The 25653-nt window shown below is 36.0% G+C and overlaps 1 protein-coding gene across 2 annotated transcripts in view; it reads left to right on the top strand.

Moving 5' to 3' along the window:
* The window catches only part of LRBA (LPS responsive beige-like anchor protein), a 367997-nt gene that overhangs the window by 230807 nt on the left and 111537 nt on the right, over positions 1–25653 (top strand). For both annotated transcript variants that reach the window (XM_066547964.1, XM_066547965.1), the window contains 4 exons: positions 15345–15462; positions 16441–16543; positions 17753–17868; positions 20008–20120. In XM_066547964.1, the coding sequence (XP_066404061.1) occupies positions 15345–15462; positions 16441–16543; positions 17753–17868; positions 20008–20120 (450 nt within the window). The remainder of the gene's footprint in view (positions 1–15344; positions 15463–16440; positions 16544–17752; positions 17869–20007; positions 20121–25653) is intronic.

Genomic DNA, 25653 nt, shown 5'->3' on the forward strand with positions numbered 1-25653 from the left:
CTAGAGTTCAGCCATTCTCGTGGCTGCCACCTGCTGTGGAGCCATAGCCATAAACTCCACCCGTAGTCAAATGGTAACTGCTGGATTAGGATTTTTACTGAGATCCTTTAAATCTGTTGGAAACCTAAGTGGAGTGTGTTGTGACAAGAATCGCAAAAGTGGAGAGTTCAGCCCTTTCAGAGATAAATAATCTTGTTATCAAGAGCAGTGTCCTTTGGGGAGAAAAGGTGGTGTTAAAACAGAGTAATATATATAGAGAGAGAGAGAGAGAGAGAGTATTGTCAACTGCCACTGATTTCTACTGCTGTTTTAATGTAATATTTTTGTAGGTTTTGTAAAAAATGCACATATGTATTTGTTGCTTTGGGAATGATCCTAATTACTCTTTTGGCAGTTTGACATCCTTCTGTATATGTTGGATACAACATCATTTATACATTGTCTCTGGACTGCTTTTCAAACACAGATCCTAAAGCCAAGGATTCCTACTCCAGAGAATAAAAGCTCATTGATATCTCAAGTTGTGTCCTTATGTAGAAGTCAGTTGTTTCTTCTAACTTAATGCTGAAATGTTAAAGCTGCTCCGTCCCCTGTTCCTGGGTAAAAGCTGAGTTTTCTACCATTCCCAACCCGTTTCTTGTAGTGCTCACAGGATAATGATCAGATATTACTGGTATGATGCTTCCCCCTTGAGAAAGGAAAGGCATTAGTGTGTAAATATTGAATTTTTACTGAGTCTGTGATAGCATCCAGGACTTCATTCCTGTAATCTTAGTGAAGGGCTGTATGATCTCTATGGCTGCAGGTGCACCAGTGCTATTTAAAAACTGCTTTAATTATGCCTATTACGTGTAAAAATGTTTCTTTTATGTCGTTGTATGTCTTGCATTTAAGCAACATGGTGCAGAGATGGGTTTTTCTCCTCTGGAGAACGTGTTCTGGACAGATAATACTTGGAAAGTAAGAGTTAATTTTTACTTTTTAAAAATTATGCCTTATTTTTTTACTTTCAGATTTTTCATTTTTAAGTATGTCCTAAGGTCTAGTGTTCCAGTCCTTGGCCCTGCAGTTTGAGCCTAGACATAAGTAGTACTGTTAGAAAAGTCTTACAGGAGTCCTGATTGAAGGATTTTGATAAAGTAATTAAAATATTAGTTAGGTTAATTTCTTTCTTTAGCCTGTCTGTATTTGTTGCTTCTTAGCATTATGGAATTTGGAAATCATCATACAAGCATTATCATTCATCTACATATTGGAGCCAGATTTTTTTTAATTTGCTTTTCAAGAGATTCTAGTGTTAATTTTCTGAACTGTTTGCAAAGCTGCGTAATGTTTTGATTTATTTTGTTTGTTTTATTTTCTATTTATTGCCAAATTTCATGTTCATAAAATGCAAAATCATACAGTGTAGTGTTCTCTGGAAATTCTCTTGGCATATTCCATCTAAATTGCTTTAAACAACTCTATCTGATTGCGGTTTTCAAAAAGAATGGAATAATTACTATCCTGAATTCCAACAATATACACAGGTTTGCTGGAGAGAGGAGTAGATAAAGCATATGTTTACATGACTTCTGCAACAAATGGTCTCCCTATACAGTTTGCAAATAGCAATTATAATTTCATGTTAATAGGATGCAGGAAAAGTGCTAGAGGAACAGTGCTTTGCTGCTTTTGTCACGGTTTCATCAAACTGATTTTGTCAGCACTGGAGCATAACCCTTGCCACATCAGTTTGAGTGCTCATTAGGCAGCCGATTTGTCTGAATCCTCATTAATTTGATTAACTCATTTACTTATGGATGGTGACACGTTATGTGGTACAGGAATGGTGGTTAGAGACTGGAATCAAGACTCTCCTTGACTTTGTTAGCATTCAGTTGTTCATTTGTTTCTGCAATAAACTGCTGCATTTGAGCACTACAGCAACAGTAATTTACATTTTGCAGAAGTGCAGCATCAGCTGGAGGGTTGAACTTACATTGTGTAAACTTGCACCTCTGTCAGTCAACTGCAGACAGCAGTTTAGGAGCTTTGTAGGTTTATAGCCTGTTCCAATTCCGTATTTATTTCACTTGGGTACTAGACTTTCTCATAACAACCTAAACGGCTCTGGCAAAGATCTGGTTTAATGTAAATTAAATAACAAAAGGGAAACAAGTAGAAAACATCCTCAGTTAACACATTCAGAAGAGGGAGATGTTGTTAAGCAGGGATACTTAAAGCACTTTTCTGAAGGATAGGTTTCAGAAAAATGATCAAAATAGAAAAAAGAAGTCAGTCAATGATTTAGATAAAATTCTGTGTATTCACAGTTTAGAAAATTGTATTTTTACAGTTTGATATGTTGATATGCTTCTAATATTTTAAGGTGCTGACTGTGTGCAGTTTTGGATGCCAGCCACTATTTTGGTGGTCATATGTGAAACTGGAAAAGAAAAATTAAGCATGCAGGGTTTAACAAACAATAAAATATTTTGTTTGAATTCAGTGACTCTGAATTTGAGTGGATGGCAAGCATATTAACTCATCTATGTAATTTTGAGTTGAGATCAAATTCAGTTTGGGATAGCTCAAGAAACAGTGGAGTATTTCAAGTGTTGTGAAGATGAAGAAGCCTGAGTACTTGAGCGGCCAAATAATTTATTTTTGGTGAGAATTGCATTTGCAATTCTAGGGCTGACTGTGCAGCACAAAGATTCTCTGTGCTGTGGTGAAGCAGAATGCTTTTTGTATTTCTGAGGTGCAAAACAAGCCTCCTCCTGGGATGTGGCAGTATTGGAGAACCACAGTTTGCAAAAACAGGCCAGAAATCTTTCTCTCTAAATGCAGGACCAGAAGCAACAGTTGGCTACATGTTGGCAAAACTACAAGAAAATAAAACCCAAAATGCTTTCAAAGATGAAAGAAGAAACTTGCAAAATTTCAATGAAACTAGCAACTGTCTATGGTGGTGAGTCAGACTAGAACCGTTCCATCTCCTTCACCCCTGCATTATTGTCCTTCTCCCTGCCCTAGGGAGAATATCTGAATACCTGTTGAACTCCAGCTTTACCCTCAAACATAGTCCTTGGAGAAAGGAGGGATTGGGGAAGCAGCAGAACTGACTGGGGATTGATGAGGTGCAACATTTACAGGGCAGTCACCTGCAAAAATCCTTGTGAAACTGTAGCTTGAGTGGAAGGTGGTAAAGCAGGAGAGAGGAAATAGTCTTGGAATTGTTTGGGAAATAAGGCAAATTTTTAATGGACAGGAGAGTTGGGAAAAAAGGTAGGCCATTGAGGGAACTGTAAAAGTGTTTTTTCAATTTACTGTAAGTTAACTAGAGCTTTGCTTTAGACTAAGGTGTAGTTGTTACTTATTTTTTAATAATCATTAGTGTGCGTTTGTTTATACACTCTAACACTAACTATTGCAAGCTTTTTGATAATAAAAAAATACTGTTTCCCCTGTTCAATCTTCTTGTCCTGAAGTTAGGATTGATGATGTTCTTAGGCTTCTTGTAAGGTTATACTAAGTTAATAATAAATTTCTGTAGAATTGAAATGAGACCAAGCATGGGAAAATACCCTGTCATTGTAACAATTGCACAATGTTTGTGGTTGTATTTGTTTACTTGGATATGCAGTTTTACTGAGTCAGTCAGACCAGTCTTGTTTCATTGAGAAGGTGAACAAAGTGCAGGAGATCTTGCATCCTTTCTGTAGGAGAGATTACTGTCACTGAATAAAATAGAGCTATAATTTCACCCACTCTTTTATATTTTTTGGGAGGAAACAGCTCCAAATGCATCATATTTGGGAACTTCTTTATACTAGATGGGCTCTTTTAGAAATGTAATTTATTTTAGTTTACTAATATATGCCTGTATTTGGAATGATGGAAAGAGTTTACAGAAACAAGTTCTTTGACTTCTATTTCAATTCTGTGGAATCATATCATGGAATATTTGCAAAGTGCATATGGAACACAGATAATATTCAAACAGGAGGCTGGTGATCAGAGTTGAATTACTGGGCTCTGAATTTTTCTACATCCACCTCTTTTCCTCCTTCACGTGCTCTGACAGTTACAGACTGTTTCTCTAATAGGGCTTGCATTTGAAGATAAGCCTGCATGTAAACAAATTAACTTTTCTTAAATGGAGAGCCATTTCATCTGCAATAATATACCAATTCATAAACTATCAGAAGCATATTTTTAAAAAAAGAAAAAGATAAATGACCCGTTGTATAACACTTACTATTAGGCAGACTAGATGTCCCTGTGTTCTGGGAGATAAGGCTCTTGTATTATTACACCCTAATAAAATGAGTTAATGTTTTAGTATCAGAGATAAAAGGACAGTTGGATATATTTAATAACCAAACTGAGAAACACTTAATTTTAGTTGTCTGTAGCAATATAACACAAATTCCCCTGTAAAACAAATTGCACTTTTGGAATATACTTTAATGTGCATTCGACAAAGGAGAAAATGAGGTGATTGAAGTTCAATTTGTAGCATGTTATTAACCATTTCCGCTTGACTAGATGTGTAAAAGGATAATGGATGAGGGTTTTATTATTGCCTTTCTGCTAAAATGAAGTGGTGTAAAAGATAAGGTGATGAGATTAATGAACATAAGGAAAAGGCGTAATCAATCAAACTCCAACAGGGTGATGAGATGACAGTACTTAAGATTTGCAAGGATTTTAAAAGTGGATTTTATCAACACCGACATTTTGTTTGGGTGCAATGCTAAGAAGCAGATACTTGCCAATTTCAGTTATTTTTGGTGGGTTCAATTACTACTGTATGATTGAAGCTTCAATAATTAATGTAACAAATTAAAGTTGTTAAGTCTTTTGTTAAATTTCATATTAAAATCCCCTATATGGTTATTAAAGGGGGTTAAGCAAGGAAGGATTTTTTGTCAAGCAGGAAGGATGTTTTATTGATCAGTTTATCAGTTCTTCACTGGTGGAACACTCCCAGATGTGTCTGGATGAGTTATTTTTAGTCTGTGCTGCTACCTCAAGTTTTGCATCCAAGTCATTTCAGCATTTCAGTCACTGGTTTTCATGTGCTCAAGGAAGAGTGAGAAATGCTTTCCTTGCCCTGTAATAAGTTCTCAAACATGAAACTCTACAAGATTTCAACTTCCAACTCCTCAAATAGAAAACTGATTATCTTGTAGTGATAAATCTACTAAAGTTTCTAGCTGTAAATGTGTTCCTCTTTGTAGGTGAGATATTTTATACTTCAGATCTCAAATCTTCTTTTCTCTAACACATATCTTAAAATTGTTACCCACTTGAATATCTATAATGTTAATGTGTTATGGGAAGAATTGATTACAGGTGTTTTACTTGTAAGTACTTCTGCTAGAGAAAACCCTAAAGGTAGATCTACTGCCTTACTGCCTTAAAATACTTTTTTTTTTTTTTAAAGAATAGAAGAACATTGAGTTCCACACCAAAAATCACCTAAGAGCTGCAAACACCACTGAAAAATCAATTTTCTAATGCCTTCAGTTTTCTGCCCCTTTTAAAAAACAGTACACCTGTTTCAAAACGTGGACTTGACTAGAAGGGGAGCTGCTATCCAGTTATGGTCTTTTCCCTACTTGAAAAAAGATTTAAGAAGGACTCCCACATTCTTTCAAATGTGGTGAACTTATTTGATAAAAGTTGCCTATTAAAAGGCTGCCTTAATTTAGTTTTGGAAACGAAACATGCATGAGCAGGATAAATTGCTGTATTTTTGCAAGGAACTTAGTTCTTGGCAGCACTTAGGCCAGGATGGATAGAATATTGCTATGGGGTTAGGGTTTTCTAAAGAGAAGCAGTTGAAAATACTTTTCCCTCTTGGCTTCAGCATTTATGAAACACTGTTAGGTACTGGCTGGAAACTGGGGCTTTGTCAATACTCCCACATTAGACTTGACTTTTTCTGCCTCTTCAGAAAACTTTCAGTTGCAAAACAGCACCGTGGGTTTGAAAGATAAATGCATAACACAGCCCAGATTAAAATTCTTCACAAGAGCTAATATTTTCACATAGACTTACTGCCCTCTCTCCTCCTGTCATCTGCAGAATTCTTTGATAGACTTATTTTTTATTAGGCCCTCAGGAGTAGCAAGTTTTAGATTTAATACCCCAGGGGGAATGGCAAGGCAAATCATGTTGTTGGATCAATTGTTCAGCTATCCCCAGACTGCTGTCTGTGTATCTGTTACACTTGAAAAGCCTTTCTTATCAATCATTTGGACTAGAAATGCAGTTTAATTTTCTATTGCATTTTTAAGCTGAAATAAGGGTTATGTTCTTGTTCTGTTACCCCAGAATCATAGTTATGGTTGTAGACCTCACATTAGTTGTGCCCCTGGCTTGCTTAATCTTAGGAAAGGGTCTTTTCTTGTACGAATGCTTTAAAACTGAATTTATATTACTTTAGTTTAGCATGTACTAAGATGAATTTCAGCAGTTGTTGCATAAAACCTCCTCTTCACATGGCTGCTTTTTTTTCCCTTTAACAATATGTGGTAAGTTTTAGTTGGACACATTCTTTCTATGTGTGATCTTAAGGGGTTTTCCCTTGCAGTCACAGGCCATAACAAGACCTCGGTCAGTGATAGATTTCAGTCAATTCTTCTGAGAAATTAATCTACTTTTGCAGGAATAGAAGACCAATGTAAGAATACAGACACAAAATATGAAGTATACTCACGTGGAACTTTGTTATAAAAAGGAGCACATAGGAGACGTGTCCTTTGATAACATAACGTGTCCTTTCAAGAACATTTCCTCTATTTTGTTGTCATTTGGCTTTGGTTTACAGTAAATCAACTTGAAGTGAGTGGAGAAGAGCTTGGGCAGTGAAAGGTTTTATAGCAGTTCTGTGCTATCTTCTTTCCCATATTCTGAGGGCAAGAGGGAAAATCTGCTCAGTATTATATACAGTCCTGGGCATCTCAAATGAGGCAAATGTACATCAGCCCCTGCAGCTGCCCCACTTTATTTGAAGGGGATTTGGTTCCTGCAGCACTTGAGAGTCTCTGCAGCACAAAGGTGGCATTGAGCCATTTTTGCATCCACACCCCTTTGCAAGGGGCACCTTGTGTGCCACATCTCTCACAAAACACAGCGCAGAATCTTCTAATGTGAACGGCTGGCTTGGTAGCTCTGGAGTCTGACTTTTCTCCTTGCCTTCAAGAGGCACATCTGTTCTTCTATGTATGGGCTTGCTTCCCATTAATGAGCTGATCAGATACAGTGTTTCTTGATGACTGGTATTCTAGCTTCCTGCCAGATGTGTGGGGGAGTTCTTGTTTTTGTTTTGTTTCTGATGAAGGGATATGAAGGTCAGCTTACAGGTCACTGATTTAAAAAAAAAAATCGTTTTTTGGCATTGAAACTTATTTTTTCATTTCCCATTTACTTTCTGCTCCTCCTTCTGCAAGATCAGATGGAAACAGCAGACACTGGACAGCTGCCAGTGTTGCAGGTGTAGTGGTTCCTTCTTAGTTGTAGTTGCTGCTTCCACTTGCACATGTTCTGACTGGAGAGACCTTTGCTGGATACATGGAGAAGCAGCCCACAGGAGAAGTCATATACTGAAAGTGGTGAAATAGGCAGGTGCAGGGCACCAAAGGAAATCTGACATGACTATTCTCATTTGCTGTTCCAAATACAAATTTGAAGAGACATTTATAGCAAACATGAGCCTTACTTTTCTAAAACAGAGGCTCCCCAGGCCAGTGATCACGATACCAGTCTGACAGAACTCAAGAAGTGTTTGGATAACACTCTTGGGCACAGGGTGTGGCTCTTGGGCATATCCTGTGCAGGGCTGGGAATTGGACTTCAGCGGTTCTTGTGGGTCTCCTCCAACTCAGGATATTCTATGATTTAAAAAAAAAAAAAAATTTCAATGTCTAAATATCTTTAAGAGACAGCAAAACAAAGATGGCTCCTGCATTGTTTTCTGTGCTCTGCCTTTGAGATGCTTGCTTCTTTTTCTTACATTTCACCATACATAGTAAGTAATATTGCTGTGGATATAAGCTACTGTGAGTCTGGCAATTGTCCTAATTTTCAGACTCTGTACTTTTAAAGATCCACGAATAGTCTGATAAAGACTATCCTCCAGGACTTTTCTTCACTAGGAATTTTATAAAAGGAGCGGGACCAACCAAACTTCAAACTTCAAAAAACTTAAAACTTAAGAAAAACTCAAATCTACAACCTTTTTGTCATTATATTAAAAAAAAAAAATCTCCGCTTGATTCCTTTTAACTATTTTTCTGGCATTTCCATCTTTTTGAACAAGGGAAAGCTTTTTAGGGCTTATTTTGAAATCCTTTTTTTAATTGCAGTAGTGTTACAACATCATCACATGGTTTTGAGCCACAAGTCCTGTGTTGTATTACTTCTACTAGGAAACTTTCTGTACAATTTATATTTTCAAAATATGGATCGTGATCATACTTATTACCTCAAAAACATACTTTTTTTTTTTCTTGTTATTGGGAATACCAGATTCTGGGGAGTGTGCTAAAAGCTTTTGAGGTCAACATTTAAAAGATATCTTTCTTTTATAACCTCTTTTCAATAATAAAATATTTCCATAGTGAATTTAATCTGCATTTGTATTTCCTTTTTTTCTCAGCTCACAAGGAGATGGGAAGGCTAATTAAATGTTCAGTTTTTGCAGAGTGATGATTTGGAACATCTAAAGCTTTCCTGTTCTTTGTCTTTTAGTTTTCTGCATTAATAAACTTGAAGGTGAGCTAACTAACAAGGTAGCAACAGTTGTAGTGATACAAAGTTATGCACCAAAATAGGAGAGCTGTGAAGGACTTTTTGAAGCCATTTAGACACCTGCTTCTCAGCTGGATGGATAAAATGATGGCAAAGGGATTTTTCCCAGCTGGTTTTTCAAAATTCTGTCTCACACAGGGTAATGATCATGGAATGCACCACTGCACCATTCATTACGACAAAGTCTTAATACTGATAATACTGCAGCATTTTTGATGCAAATTCCACTATTTAATATCATCAGCTTCTTTTGACAGCTTCTACACAGTGAGAAATCACTTTATGGAATTCTGCTCACTGATGCTTAAGCTCTCTTCTTGAGCTTTTGCATGTAATGTCATTTTTTCAATGTATAAAAAATGAAATCAAAACAAGCTTTTTTAGTATTTGCACTGTGTCTGTTTACCTGATGGAATTCATTGGCACGTGAAATCATGAAGTTGCATGATTTAATGCAGTCCAAAAAGACTAGGTTGAGTTATTTCTAAATGATTGAAAGATTCTTGGTTATGATTTGTTGTCTGTATCATTTTACATACCAGGTATATGAAGACTGTATATGTATGAACATCAGTGCTGTAGCAAATAGCATAAACAGATAACCCTGGGAGAGGAAAAATGTTGCTCTTCTCTAGTGATGTAAACATCTGTATGAGCCTTTTGTATCTACCTCTTGAGGAGCAGATCCAACTAGCTCTTAAATCAGAATGTAACTAAATCAAGATAACTCCTACAAGAATCTGTGAATTCTTGCAATTCTGACTCCTTTTTTATCATAAATAAGCCTGCTGTCATATTTTGCAAAGAAAGTAATAACTTCGTGTCCTTAACCTTGCAGGGCTTGGACAGTCACCCTAACCTGTATTAATTTTCTTCTTTTTAAACTTCCACTATCTGAGGCTGCATAATTTACCTTGCATAATTGTCTTTAGCAATCAGAAATTCCCGTTCTTTGGGTTAATTAAATGCTTTCTGATAGTGGTAATGAACCCCTGCTCTCTAAAACCCAGCAGGGTTAATCAAGAAGGAAAAAAAAATGTTTATGAGACCCAGTTGAAGGAAGTAAGAGAGTTGGTACTAAATTTGCTAACATTGTTTGCAGATATATGTGAGGTGTTTAGAACCACATAGTCAAATCAGAAAAGTTCTGAAATACAGGCTCCCTCAGTAATTTTATTTCCAAGTTAGATTGGGATTATCAGGAAGAAAGTTAATAGAAGACCACTTTCAGAAAATTTAAATTGCACACAGATTTTTTCACACTGAAATACAGCTTAAGTGACAGGATAAAGGGAGAAGATATAGTTGTGCATTCCTTTGTTTTAATAATCTGGGAAGTATTTTTCATGCTATCATATATGTACTCATCTGTGGTCTGTGACAGTTAGACTTTATTCCTATTATTCCTCTTATTTCCAAGCACATGGTGTTCCTTTTTTCATTGTGTAGAGAGAAATTATTTCAAAACTGAATGGATCTAGAAACAGAACTAAATCCTAACTAAAGATTAAACTATTTACAGGTCCTGAGGCCTTAAGGTATTGTAGGCTAATATAAACAGCATAATGTGAAATGGGAATTTCAGTTTGTGGTAAATCTGTCTGTCCCCAGCAGCTTCAGATAAAATAATTCTATCCTTCTCGAGCACATCAATTTGCTAGTCGGTGGTTCATGTATCAAAGAGCATTCTGTGAAAATATCGATATCATTGGTTAATATAAATGAAATTAATTTTTAAAGCTGGGCTAAAGGTTGACATCTGAAAAATTGCATTACTTTGCAGAAGAGAAATTTCTGTCTTCCAGTGAAATTTCAGGTCATAAGGGCAAGTAATTTTCACAATCTTCAATGGGAACCAGTGAAATATGAACTTCATTGTCACCTAGCCCCAAAGCGATAAGATAAAATGAGCTGATACATCATTTGCTGTGGTTTTATCATCTCCTTCAGTAATTGGAAGAGAAAACACAAGAGTCCTTTACCACCCCCCTCCCCAGTCCCTTCACCACCCACACCCAGGCATAAGCCATTTTGCTCTGATCAATACAAAGGTCACTGAGTATTTATTTATTTATTTTATTTTTTTATGCCGGGTAAAACTGTCTAGTGGAACATTAAAGTAATGAATATGTTTAATTGAGTTTGTCACCCATGAAAATGCTGAACAGGATTGTGTAACAGACTGTGCATGCTCACAGGGGGACTGGCTGCTGCTCACTGCCTGTGGATTTCAGTGGCTGATTTTGTAAATATCTGAGATTTAAAGCAAGCATCTTATTTGCTGTTTCTTTGAGAAATCTAAAATAAACCAATAAACAACTCTGATTTATTGAAGAGCATGTTGATGTTGAAGATTATTAATAGTCTGATCTAATTCCCTGTTAATTCAGTTGTACTTAGATTTATTTAAACAAAGAGCAGAGTCAGACTCTTTCACTGTGAATCCTGCAGCCAGGAACTAAATAATACCTGGACAGTAGAATCCTAGGGTCCTCAGATGCAAGGCTGAGGTTAAGGTAGAAATCCAGGTTTCTTGTGAACTGAGTGTCAGATTTTGTAGCCTCTGAGTGCTGTAATTCTGCCTTCCTGACTAAAAATTACTCCAAATGACCTAGAATGTTGCTAGAATGTATTTATAAATTTTCTCTCAACTGTAATCAAATGAGAATGTAAGTTAAATGCTCTATGTTTTTGTTCAGTGCTTTGTTGGGTTTTTTTCTTTGTCTTGCATTGTAACTTATTTAAAATTAGACAAATGTGCATCAGCTTTTTAAATAAGCTATTTAGCTTTTATTTTACTCATGGCAGTTAAGTTGGCTGGCATATTAAAGTAATATAATTATTCAATTACTGTTTCAGTTCTATAACCCATTTGCAGACTTAATTACTTCTAGCCTATTCACATTTTCAAGATCAATAGTACTTTTCTCTAAAATAAAATAAAATATATGATAGCTGATTGGCTTGCTTAACAGGTAAAGCAAAATGTTCATTTAATCTTCAGTAAAATACTATTTTTCTAATTCAGGAGGCAGCGGAGTGATGGGGGTGGTTTTTTAACTATTGCATGAAGTCTTTTACAATAGACATTGTTTATGATAAACATTTAAGGAAGGTTTTGAAGAAAAGGTAGAATGGGGCATTTGTATTAAAATCTGAAAAATGATAGAATAGCTTCCAAGTAAATGAGCTTTTTTGTTTTTGAGAAATTAGCAGATACATCACTGTAAATCGTGAGCACTTACTTATGTGTGATCTTAATTTGTGGTGAGCACTGCGCTACCTGAGTTTTCATGCTACTCTGATTTCAGTCTTCTCCAAGTAGAATTTGAATCTGGCTGTTCCTTACTCACTAATTTCTTAGGGAGTTTCTGACAGCTGTGCAGTGTTGGGGCCATCAGCATGAGTACAACGACTGCATACAGGTTTAGACCTTCATTTCTAATACTTGAAGTAAAAAAAGGGACTTCATTCAAAGGGGAAAGTAATTTTATATTTTTACTAATGTTGTCATGATGCCTGTTCATTTGGTGTTGTCAAAGTCTAATTACAGAACAGTTTGTATGATGAGATTTTTGAAACTATAGAACTTTACAGTTGCCTCATTTGTTTATGTGTTTTTAAATGAAATGGTAAACAGTATAAATTATCTTTTCTCCTGTAAGGTGCTGTATCATTAGAAACAAATGAAATGTGCAGTAGATTGAACTTCAATCTGATGTGTTGAATCAACTGAAATTCTGTAAATACTTTCTCACCTGTGGAAGGCAGTACTATTTCTGCAGATTAAATTAGATTGTACACTCTCATTAGTCTCTGCTCCACAACTTGTTCCAAAACTGGTGGTGACAAAAGGCAGAAATGAGTTGGTTTTAATCTCAAAATATTGTACGATGGTATGAAGAAGATAGCTGTTCTTAAATTCTGAAGTGGAGCTCTGTGTTGTGTGGCTTATGGGTGAAAACAGGCAAATGCAAAAATAGTTCTTGAAAGTTGTAGTTTTGATGTCAGAAGTGATTAAAAAAAAAAATTTTGTTTGCCAGAATAAAAATGCTGAATTTTATTTGAAGAATGAGCCAGTTTCTGCAACTAGGAGTTTCTAATAATATTTTCTAGGGAGTGAAAGGCTGCGCTGTATTTTCGTAAGGAGCACTTAGCCATGGACATGACAGCAATGTGTTTGTCTGGGACCTTTCACCCGCTCTGGGTGGAGGGAGTGCTGAGCGGGGCAGCGCCGCGTTGCCATGGCAGCTGGGTCACTGGCGGGCTATAGAGCCCTGGCTAGGGTGCTGTCGGTGTGCCCGGCGTTCCAGAGAGCACAGTGTCCCACAGAAGGGCTGCTCCAACCTAATCCAGTTTTAATTGAACTCCAGAGACTTTGAAGTGAGGCTGCAGAGCAGGCAGAGGCTACTCCAGCCCGGAATGAAGGCCCTGCTCAGCCCGGCCTCAGCTGCTTGCATCTCCTGATCAGTTTTGTTAATGAGTGCTTCAGAGGTGGTTACAGCAGTGGCTGTGGTGTTTCTGGGGTGCAGGTCCAGTTCCTGCTGTCAATCCTCTCCCTCTGAATTCAGTTACTTCACCTATTTCATTGGCTCTACGAGGTGCACAATGCAAGCCACCTCTGCTCTTTTCAAGCTGGTGCTTTTCCTTCCAGTTTTAAGGAGGCTGCAGGCAGCAAGCTCTGGGCCTCATGCAGGGTTGGCAGTCTCACAGAAAATGCTCACTTCACAAGGTAAAGGGAATAATTATTTAGAATGCTGGTTTTACTCACACTATCCACATAGTAAATGCTTGAATTTGCCATGCATAGACCAATGGGGACAAACAGGCTGTTGGGTTTTAATTGTTGCAGAAAAGTAGAGGTTACCACATTGCTGTCTGTCTCAAAAAAATCAAACATTGCAATTAGAAGCTCCAATTTCAGGATCACAAGATGGATGAATATCATCAAAAAGTACCAAGAGATTTCTGTGCATGAAGACTGCAACTTTGTCTCTTTTGTTACCTCTTTTGATGTTGTATTCTTAGAGGATATTTATATGCATGTGACAAAAACCAAGCACAGTGGTTCTGAATAGCACCACAGAATTATACAAATCTGCCAATTAGTGTGGATGGGATGTGGGAAGTGTCAGTATGGCCCAAGTCCATTAGTTCCCCAGTTCCAGAAATGTTTAGCAACCATTGACAATCTCTGGTCCTTTCATCACATTTCTAGAATTTTGTACTGGAAGAATTATGTAGTTTTTTCCTTCTCTTTCTATCTGTGTGTGTGTGTTTGCTGGGAGAGAGGTTGGCACTTGTATTGAGGTGAAGATGATTTGCTTTGTATGTTCTGATCTGTGATATCAGCTTTTGGTTTGCCAGTCTTGTTTGCTTTTAATTCACAAAACTGGTACAATATTTTATGCTGAATTTAATTTGTAGTGGTTTTTAATGGTGCATCTGCTCTCTGCTATGAAAACGCAGGTTTTATTTGTCAATATATGCTATGTGCAAGGCAAAATCCTCCTTTGTTAAAAACCTCTAAACAAATGATTGGCTTAATTAACAGTCTTTGTTATGTTAAGGACTTGAATTTCACTTTTTCATTTTTGTACACAATGTTTTTATTGCTCAAGTGAAATTGTGATAAGAATGATGTTAACAAGGATTGCATATGAGTCTCTTTTTCTCTGATGGTTTTCTATTAAGTGCTTTTGTGTTTGCTAAAATTGACAAATCTCAGATTTTCCTTCTCCTATAGTTTGTTAATCTGAGGTAGAGAAGTGTCCAGTCTCTCTGTCCTTTAACACTTACATAATTAAGCTTTGAAACGGAAAGGAAAAAGTGAAGCAACAAAGAAACAAAGTGGCTGAGGACTGAGGAAAATGGAATTAGTTTGAATTGTGAAGGCAGACTAAGCATCTGTGTCTGTCAGATGGGATGACAGGAATTGTAACAAGTTACTTTGACAACCGCTTACTCCATAGAGAGATTATGCTGAGTTCATTTGCAGGTTTGTGTTTAACCTTAGCTGACAAAATGATACTTAACCTCTTATACAGCCAACCTTTCTAGTTCCAGAATTAATGAACGCTGCCTTAACGATAAACCTAAGGAACATTTTTTTTCTTCCAAGACATTTTTTTCGTGCTTATTTGTTACAGGCCTGTTATTACAATGCTGAAGGGAGTGCAGATACATCTAATGCTACTAGAAATGCATTTCTGAATATGGTTTTATGCTTTGCTGAAATGCTGAACATTTAATAATGTTTTTGAAACTCTGAAACTGTTGTGAAAAATAGACAGTTGTATTTAAAGGAAAAAACGCAAGCAAATGTTTAAAATATTTAGCATGAATAATTGAATTCAGGAGTACAAGAAATGTATTAGAGATTCATAGCATGATTTGAAGGTTGAGCATATTTTAATTTTGCTGCAGGTTTTACATGTAATTGGTAGAATCCATGTTTGTGGGTCAAGGAGTTTCTCTTTTGCAAGGTATTTCTGTCCAGCTAACATATTTAAAACATCCTTTCTGTCTGTTTCTCCTAGATTCTGGCATATACAGAAGGACTCCATGGAAAATGGCTCTTCTCAGAGATTCGATCTATCTTTTCCCGACGTTACCTCTTGCAAAATACAGCACTGGAGATATTCATGGCAAATAGAGGTACAGTGAGCTTAAAGAAATGACAGCTGTGGATGTGAGGACATGTGCATTCTCCTTGGGTGCTTAGCCATGTCTGCTTTGGCATGGATTTGTGTAGATAGAGGAAGAGCTTGCATTAAATGCATCAGTATTTAAGTTAGTATTTTTTTGTAATTTAGTTTCTCCTTCCAATTTTTTTTTCAATGATAAATTATGATAAGCCATGGAAACTGTGCATTATCAATGCCTCACTTCCATTTATATCCACGTATTTATTCGGCATTCTCTGAGGACTCCTGCTCAAGACAGTCCTACCTCTGATCTGTTATGCATGAAGGATTTTTGTGTTCCCTTGGAGGGTTGATAGTGTTAGTTAGACACACCAAGAACAACGGAATGAAAGAATTTCACTACTGGATTAGACCAGTGACTGCTAATCCTTCGTGTTTTATTTAAAATGTAGAACATTGTTTTGGTAATGGTATTATCCAACAGAATATTAATTATATGCATAAACACTTGTTGTACTCTCTGAGGTCATAAATGGCTACTGGTGGTACCATAATTAGATTGTTATTTAGATTTTTAGGTTGCTGTTTCAGAAGTGTCATTCACACATTTCAGACAAAATAGGAAGATAGTATTTTGAACACTATTTCTAGAAAATATCTAGAAAGTAAATTAGTAAATGTATGAACCAATTGATACATACATTTTTAATTATTTCTAGACAGTCAATCTGTACATATAAGTTTAATTTCTATTCAAAGAGGAAAAAAAATGGAGACCTTGTAAGATGTGCAACAGTGACAACTTCTGTTGAAATTCCTGTTAGTGATATATAAAAGGAGTTCTGTAAATTTTAAAAAAATATATCTACAGCATCCTGAAAGAAACTTGTCTGATCTGTTGAGCACCTGATCTTAGGGTTTGATTATGTTGGTTGAGAAAGCCTAAAATGAGTAGAATCATGCTGTGTTTCAACTCTTGTACTCACAGTGGGTGTCATGTTCAACTTCCCTGACCAAGCAACAGTAAAGAAAGTGGTTAACTGTCTACCTCGGGTTGGTATCGGTACCATCTTTGGATTACCCCAGACCAGGTATTTTACAATCTGAGTTAATTTTACCTGTCAGCTCTAAGAGTTGTTTTTATTTTCATCAATGGTGTGAAGCATTTACACCTACTAATTTACAGAATATGGTGCAGGAAACCCTTAGGGAGTGGTATCTTGATTGTTGTGACTTTAATTTTTTTATTTTTAATCAATTTCTGTACAAAGAAATGGAATTAAAATAGTTTGGGGTGTTTTCTGTTGTGTTTTGTAGTATTTTTATAGAGTCCAGAAAGAAAAAAATGTCTTGGATTGCTACTATAGCCACTCTGTAAGAACATCAGGATTTCTGTTTACAGAAACAAATTATGTGTGAAAAATTTTAAATGTACATTGAAGACACATTTGCTCAATATTTCACATCCATTTGTACTGATCAATTTGTTTGCAACATAATGTAGGTTATTAAAAAAAAAAAACAGCTACAAACAGCTACAGTTTCCTTGAATGGTTTACCAATACCTGTAAAGATTTTTTTAACTAAAATATAAAGACTATATATATTTTTTCCTCCCTAAGTGATGTGGGTTTGGTATTTACAGATGTTTTTGTTATGAACAAAACAGTCTTGGGAATTTTATGATAAACTCTTCTCTGTTTGATTTATCACTCCAAGGAATGACTTTACAGTCTTCTTTCACAAACATTAGGAAATCTGGCATCCAATTCTAAAAGTTTGAGTTATTTATGACTAACTCCCCAACACTGCCCAGAATTTAAACCTCAAGAGGATGGACTTCATAATGAAATTCTATCATCTTATCATTGTTTTCCTTTGTTCTTGAGGGATTTAAAAAACCTCTCCTTAAAGATGATTTGATTCTTATGTGAAATTCTAAAAGTATTGTAATTTTCTTACTTAATGATATTCCATCTCTAAATCTCCAGTAAAATGTTTCTGTAATACATCAAGTCATCATGGAGCAGCTGAATTTGCACAGCTGTAAAGATTTCTGTTGGAAAGTTTTCAAATCTTGACATATCCAGCTGTCAGATGCATTAATTCTTTTTATTCCTATTAGATTATAAAACTTTAAAAATGAACTTCAAGTATCCAAGTGGCAGTTTGATCTCCAGAGAAATCTAGCACAGACCTGGTAGAAAGAATATGTACTACTGCCACTAAAAATCAGCTATGTAAAAAAGGAAGGCCCACCAGTTTTCTCATTATTTTTTTCCAATTTTCTTTGTTTTCAGACGCATTTCTTTGGCTAGTCCACGACAGATTTTCAAAGCTTCCAACATGACCCAGCGATGGCAGCACCGAGAGATTTCCAACTTTGAATACTTGATGTTTCTAAACACTATAGCAGGTATTGCTAATTAATGTTCATCCAAATTACTGTAATTACACAGAAAAGGAGTTAGCCATGGCACAGTCTCAGCAGCCATGGGGCACAATTATTTTGCTCTTGTAATGAGTAGTTTTTTCTATGTATGATTGTGTCCTGAAAAACTTCACAAAAATCCTCCTAAGTTTACTTCATTCATAATTATATTTCTGTTTATGTAAGACTAGAGAGGTATTCATAACACTGTACTAAGCTGCACTTAAAATCAGAATATCATGACTGTTGTGGAGGGAAGTATATAAACTGGAAGTATAGAGACTATTTCTAGGAAATCTCAGCCAGTGAGCAGAATATTCCTGGAGCCAATAAGTACCAATGTTACAGGATGCATGATTGGTCTTAAAAAAGAGTGCAGTGCTTGGATTGCCAGTGCTGCTGTTCTAGGACACCATTAATCCAAACCCAAGCCTAATTTTTACCCACTTATTTTTGTCCTAACCGCTCATTCTGTAAACACTGAGCTATATTTTGTTTAACACATCTTACCCCATCAGCTTCTAACCAGTTGGGCTTCAGTTTACTAAGTGGAGGCTGACTGTTGGGTATCATGACATCCCTTTTATTTTCCAACTTATTCTGTCCTCTGAGCAACTTTGAAAATTTCTCAATTTTCAGCTGTTTTCTGTGGTGAAAGGTCTGTTAATTCCTTTTCAGGCTTGGCTCTTGCTAACACTATTGATATAACAAATGCCTGTGCTTGCACTAATTGCATTTTATACAAATGGTCACTTTTGGTGCTTTCTGTAATCAGTCATCAAGTCAGAGGTTCCAGGATGCTGACGGATTTTTAAAAGTAGGGGTCGATCTGCTTGCCTCGTTACTGCTCAAGCTGAATGAGGCACATCATGACACTGTTTTCTATGGCTCTAATGAATGACCCTTTTCAGCTTTAATATATTATTGAAATAATGAATTCAATTCTTATCTGCTTGGTGTTTGAGGTTAAAAGAAGCTAAAAGATAACATTATGGAAAGAGGGAAAGTTGAGTTGCCCATGATAGGGAGTTAAAAGAAAGATGGTTACCCCAGTGTCATGTAAGTAGCCTTAATCCTCAATAACAGGTAATGTGCAATAAAGCCAAATGATTAGGGAAAGACTGACTATACCATTTAAAAATTCTGCAAACCATGATGGAAAAATATTGAGTGGTGTAAGAAAATTGGAAGAAGAAAAACTGTGGTGGAGGTTTAGAAAATGTTTTCTGACAACCTTACATATTGGATTGTAAAATAATATTCCTGGGGAAGAGGTTAAAACCTGTCTTTGGACACTTTTAAGGCCAGGCTGAACAAAATCTCAAGAACATGATGATTGAAGATTATATGAATGAATAAGCCTCTGCAACAATATAATAAAAAGAGCCAGGATCCATGTAAAAACTGCATTTTAAATTTAGAAACCAAGCTTTGGGGTGTGTATGTGTCCATGGTATATGTTTATTCTAATTGAATATTTTGGTTTTACTGGAAGAAGTGTATTATTTCCATCCTAGATATATGAAGATGTACACATGAACCTATAACCAGACCGAATTTTCTGTCCTGGTAAATGTTGGCATATCCACAGATGGACAATGGGCAAGGATGAATTCCCCTCAAAATGAATTCTCTAGATGAAACAGTTATTAATGGAAAAATTCTTCAGTCTGAATTCCTGAGCTACTTCATTCTTCTTTCACATATTGTATTTAAGACATTATGTAAAAAGAATGCTTTAATTTTTAGTATCAACAAAAATCATTGACCCTCCATTTTTGGAAGTATTTTACCTTAAGGAAATTGAAGACAAGATGATGTAAACTAGGAAAGGAGAAATGCATAGGAAATGAATGAGTTTAACTGCCAATCTTACTGTATGTAAAAGAGTTTACAATTAAAGGGAAATGGGCTGAAATGTTTTAGATTAAATACTAGCATATTGTCAGCTTTTCCATTATCCTTTCAATAAAGCAAAATAGAATATTGAAATTATAACAGATCTGAAATAAACTGCAGTTCTTTCAAACAGCTCATAAAGTTATAATGTTGTATCTGTAGAGATTGGTATTTTAGTTAAATGCAGCTCTTCATTCACAGTGGAGTTTTTTTGTTGTTTGTCAGGTCGAACTTACAATGATTTGAATCAGTACCCTGTCTTCCCTTGGGTTATCACCAACTATGAGTCAGAGGAGTTGGACCTTACACTTCCTAGCAACTTCAGGGATTTGTCAAAGGTATTTGTCATCAAATACACTTTTATATTTTTATCATAGTAGTTTGTAGTCTTGTAAACATTTTCTATGTTTAGTATTAATGTTTCCTGCATGACCTTTAAAAGTGTTTAATTTCTTCATGTGTGTACTGATAATAAGAATCAGATTGTGTAAAAATGAATTATTAATGTATTCCCATTGCCTCTGATTGTATCAACCCAATAATTGTTGTTGGAAGGTGCTCCTAAGTTGGAACAAAACATTACATTTCATTTCAAATTTTAATGAAGTCAGAAATGCTGAGGCTGTTAAAGATTAAAAATTAGCCTTTTCTGTTTATTTTTTTCTGATGAGAATTGCACTTTTTTTAGTAGCAAACCCTGTGGTACCATTATATTTTAGGTACTTTTAAATCACTGCCCATATTCCAATGAGTAAAAACTTCATTTTATCACTTCCTCTGTGCTCCCCTTCAGGTGTGCTGGAGTAATGCAGCTGTCCTTTGTCAGAAAGACATTGGCAGGTTTGAGCAACTTTTCCAAACAATTCCTTTCTGGCAGAATAGCCTTGTGAGTTTTTGCAACAGTCTCCCCACTATTTGCAGATTCGATATACAGCCTGTTTATAGAGTGTGATGATTCTCTTGCAATGCTTTCCCAGAAGGGACTATTTCATTTTACAAAGTAGAAGTATCTCTCATTTTCTCTACAAGGACTGGGTGCACTAATCAGCAAGCAGGATCTTTTTCTAAAAGGTAACTTTTATGGGAAATGGTTGGCATGTGGAACAATATAGCTAATCAGTAGAAAAGGTAAGGAGAGTACTTTAATTATAGCTTTTTTTTAAAAGTCTTGTATAAATTGGTAATTTGCTACTAAAAAATCCCCATGGAAATATGGCAGCTTTAAAAGTTTTTGCTTTCAGTTTGCAATTGATTAAACTAAACACAGGTCTGTGAAAAGGTTTTATTACTGATTTAGTTTTTTTTAACCTTAAAAAAGGTACTGTATAGTCAGCAAATATTTAGACAAATAAACACACACACACACACATATATATATATGTATATATATATTTGAATATGTGTGTGTATAGATATATTTGAAGACTGTAATTTTTGAATGTGTATATGTACACATTTAAAGCTAAAGCAGAGATTCTGAGGTACTATTGTTGTAACTTTTCCTAATAGTGTTACTTAATGTGAAGAAGTCATTAGCTCTTAAGGTTTCTTAGAATGTCTGGCTGACACAGGTCCACATTCATGGGTAAACCTCACATATTTTATATTTTAACAAATCTTTCAAAGGTAAACGTTTGTTTATTTTAAGATATTTTTTCTTTGTGGAATTCAATAAATTCTATTTAATAATCCCCTGGACAGAAAGTATCTGAAGGTAGCTCACAGCCAAAAATATCTATCACCAAGCTAGAATACTCTTGTGAATTGCACTTAAATTAACATTGAAAACTTAAAAGTAACATCAGATGTGCGTAGCTTGAGTTAGCACACAAATTAAGTGTACTAATCATTAATAAATTCATTGGTGATGATGTGATTTTTGCAACCTCATTTTCCATGAGTTTTGCAACCTCGTTTTCCAAAATAACATCACTTTTGTTAAGTGATGCTTCTGCATAGCTCGTGTCATTGCTGAAATAGTTGAAGACAAGGAAAAGAATTCTCCAAGTGCTGTACTTAGGAGGGGCCTGTTTTAATTGTATTGTCATTTGTAAAGAGTCAATTCAATCAGCAGTGTAGTCCTGGTCTTTCTTCCTCCTTGAAAGAGAACATATTTTCCTCATTTTAAGTTAGGTGTGACACTTAACCTCCATTTGAGAGTTTGGATAGCAAACCTGGTCTATTTATATGTGTTTTTGTTATTAACATTGACTGGTTATATGGATTTCTCTGTTCATGAAAGTAGTATTTGAGGAGGATTGCTAAGTGTGCTTTCAGTTCTGAGGGAATCTTTCCATTGCTGGTGCTGAGGGAGGACATTACTCAGATTTCATCTCTATCTACATTCAACCTTCTCAAGCATTTGCTGGAAAACTGGGAGCTTTAAACAGCACAAAATTATTGCATATATATATACACACATATATGTGTATGTATATATACACACACACACAATGAGAGTCTTTATGCCATACCTCTTTCAAATAAAGCAGTTCAAGTTTTGGTTACTATTTTGGCAGTTCTAGCAGTATCAACTCCATGTAGCTTGAATGTTAAACTTCATGTCAGATGATGAATTTGTGACAAGTATCTGGAAGACCTTGCTAATATTCTACTAGGAAAATTTGTTGATGTTATGTATATTGTGATATTTTCATTGTAGCAGTGTTATCCTGGGGGTAATGGTTCCAAATATGTACTAATTATGTATTTTGGCATCTCTATGCTTTTGTACTGCTAAATGTTTTAAAATATTTAAAGATATTTCACTTAAATGTCTACATGGTTTTAACAGTCATTTATTTCCTTTCCTTATGCATGCCCAGAAACTCATCACAGTTTAGTGCTTCCACTGTGTAAAGAAAAGGAAAACTTTGATTTTGATCTGGCAGAAAGGAAGTCAGGTCAATATATTTTTCGAGTTTTTTTGGTGCCTAAGACAATGAAGAATTTACTTTTTAAAAATTATTTAGAAATTGCAAGTTGTGTCAAATCTAAGTAATAGGTTTTTTTTTAATGTGTCAGCCAGGAGTCCACAGTTAGTACAGATTTAAATAACTGCAGAGTGTAGGTTAAACCAACACTTTATTTAAGCAGATTCTTCCAGCACTGTTTTGAACATCAGTCACACAATGATAAACCAAAGCAACTGGAATGGATTGTGGTTAATATTGCTGTCAGGCTGACGAACGCTCCTGACAAATGCCAGGAGTGCACTGCCAGTCTGTTACCCTGCTTTGACTCAAGTGTTTATTCCTTAAGAGGGGACTGTGCTTTGGAATGAGTATTACATATTATATTTATAGTGGTATATATTTTGTTTATACAACAGGCACAGTTTCCCACCTGAATGTGTGGCCTTTTCTGCATGACTTACGTTATTCATGAGCACATTCTTTTCCTTATTCAGTGGAAGCAATAAATTGCATTGTATTTCTGAACTTGGATAAGGAAAGAAAATAGAAGTAAAAATACATGGCAAATACTGAAATATGGAAGCATGTTTTTATACTCTCAAAAGTTTGTTACAAGATCTTGCTGTATGCAAGGAGCTGTTGATAATTTTCCTTTCATAAGGCACAACATTTGTGTAAGATCATAAACTGACCTTACTGGAAGAAGAAATTTATGCTACTCTTAAATCTTCTCTTCTCTGCAGTATAGTTACATGTGTACATAATAATATTTTTATTAATATTTTTATCTATTCCATGCAGTATTTGCTAAATCATTATCAATTTTATAGGGGCTGTTATGCATGTAATGACTTACTTTCCAGTCAAGTGTACGAAAGCAACAAATAGCTCTCACCTTAGTGAACTGAGGTGTTTAATTGGTATGTGGGAGCCACTAATATAAAACACACCTTGATGGAAGAGAAGTAATAGATTTTTTTTTGCTATGAAAAATTAAAGTAGTTTTGTTGTTCTGGTGTCAGCTTTGCTGTTGGGTGTTCTTCAGCATGCCAACCTGAATTCTATTGCAGGGTTCCCATTTCAGGAGCACAAAAGCACTGCATATAAATCTTGTGCTTTGTATTTCCCGTTATACAGAAGCAGATTTGGGATGGGCATGAAATTTGCTTAGTTATTTACCTCTTGGCGAAGAGATAGAAACTAAAAAATGGTTTGATGCGAACCTATTAGAGTTTTGCAAATTTTAAAAGAAATCTTTTTTTCTAGAGAGGCATTAAATCCTGTACAGATAATCTGTGACTCAAGCGCTTTCACACAGGAAATTTAAATTACATTTTATTCAGCTCATGCTGAATACACACAAAAGGAGTGCACTTAAAACTAATGAACTCACCAGGACTCAGTGTCCTTCTAAGTATAAAGTATGTTCAAAAATTGGACATTAAGGGAGGATGAGAAGAACAGTGTGAGAAATAACAAGAGTGGATGTAGTGGCAGTTACTTATTTTGATAGGCAATTACATCTGGAATTTAGGCACTAAAACTTTTGAGGCATGGCACTGCTGGGCTCAGCACCTGCCCTGGCTGCCTTGTCACTGGTATTTCAGATAGGAAATTTGTCATCTGTATCTGTGACAAAAGGTACCACTTAGTTAAAAAGTATTCCAAAGTCAGACAGGATATCCTCAGAAGGAAGGTACAAATATTCTTCCTTTCAGGGTGCTTCACATGAATCCCTGCTTAAAGCAGGACATTACAGGAAGTAAAATATTTCAAACTTTGTATTAGAATCCGTGGTACTTATAAGAAGGCCCATTCAATTTTCTAGAATTTTGGATCTCTTAAGAAACAGCGTTGAAGGTATTAATGCAAGCCTGAATGATACCTGGGATATCAATGATATCTGAAAAGGAGACACATATTTCATTATTCATTTTTTAGTCCAGTATGGATTTTAGTATTTTTAGGATAAAGTATATTTCTCAGATCCTCTCCATTTTTAGATAACAAGTTTTCATGGGGGTTTTTTTGTGAAACACAAGTTGCTTCTTGAGGAGAGGAGTACTTCATCCTCTCTAAATGTAGGCTGACAGACCTAAACATTTGACATAATCACATTGGGAGAAACTTTTAGGAGAAGGGAAGCATACAAACAGGAAGTACTCGGAGCAGAACCTTTCTGGTGTTGGTTCTATTTAGGAAACCATAAAAGAGCAAAATCTGGCTAGGAGAATGAAGACCCTCTTTTCCTGATCTGGTTTCGTTGCATACACAGAGACCTGAAAAGGGAAGGTGGGAAGAGAATTGCAAAGACTGTCTTTGAAGGAAGGTGTGTAAGATTATTAAGTTCACATCCCCTGACAGTGCTAGAACTTTAGGACTATTATGGGATTTCTTTGTTCAGATTGCATAATCTGTTTTGTAATTAGAAACAGTATAAACTAAAGTATTGAGTAGTCTGTTATATTCCCTTGAAAGTTTTGACTTAATAAGATCATTTTTTCTCAGTTCTAAATGGGCAAAAGTGATTTTGTGAAACTCTGGAATGCCAGTGACACTCAGACAGATGCCGTCATGGATGAGTGATAAAATGGGTCGATTATCCTTTCTGACAGCTGAGCCGCTGTTTTCTATCATTTCCGGAAGCACACTTGCCAAAATTGGGAGCCAAAGCTGCAAAGGGTCCCATGGGTCTGTGGCTGATGTGCCCCAGCCCTCTGTCCCTTTGTCCCCAGCCCGTGTCTGCAGCACCACGGTCAGGGACCCTCCCAGAGCAAGCCTCGGCACCTGGGGTTCAGCACCACGGACAGGGACACTCCGAGACACTTTCGGGGGAAAAGGCAGGGAGAGGTGCGGGCAAGACGGGTTTGTTTAAATTAAGTCGCTGTTGGGTTGCTAAGGCCGACTTAGACATAGTCCTTAGAGACACTCAGCTGTTTGGATTTTAGTGTCAATT

This window comes from Molothrus aeneus, chromosome 4 (assembly GCF_037042795.1).
Source record: "Molothrus aeneus isolate 106 chromosome 4, BPBGC_Maene_1.0, whole genome shotgun sequence".
Classification (NCBI taxonomy): domain Eukaryota; kingdom Metazoa; phylum Chordata; class Aves; order Passeriformes; family Icteridae; genus Molothrus; species Molothrus aeneus.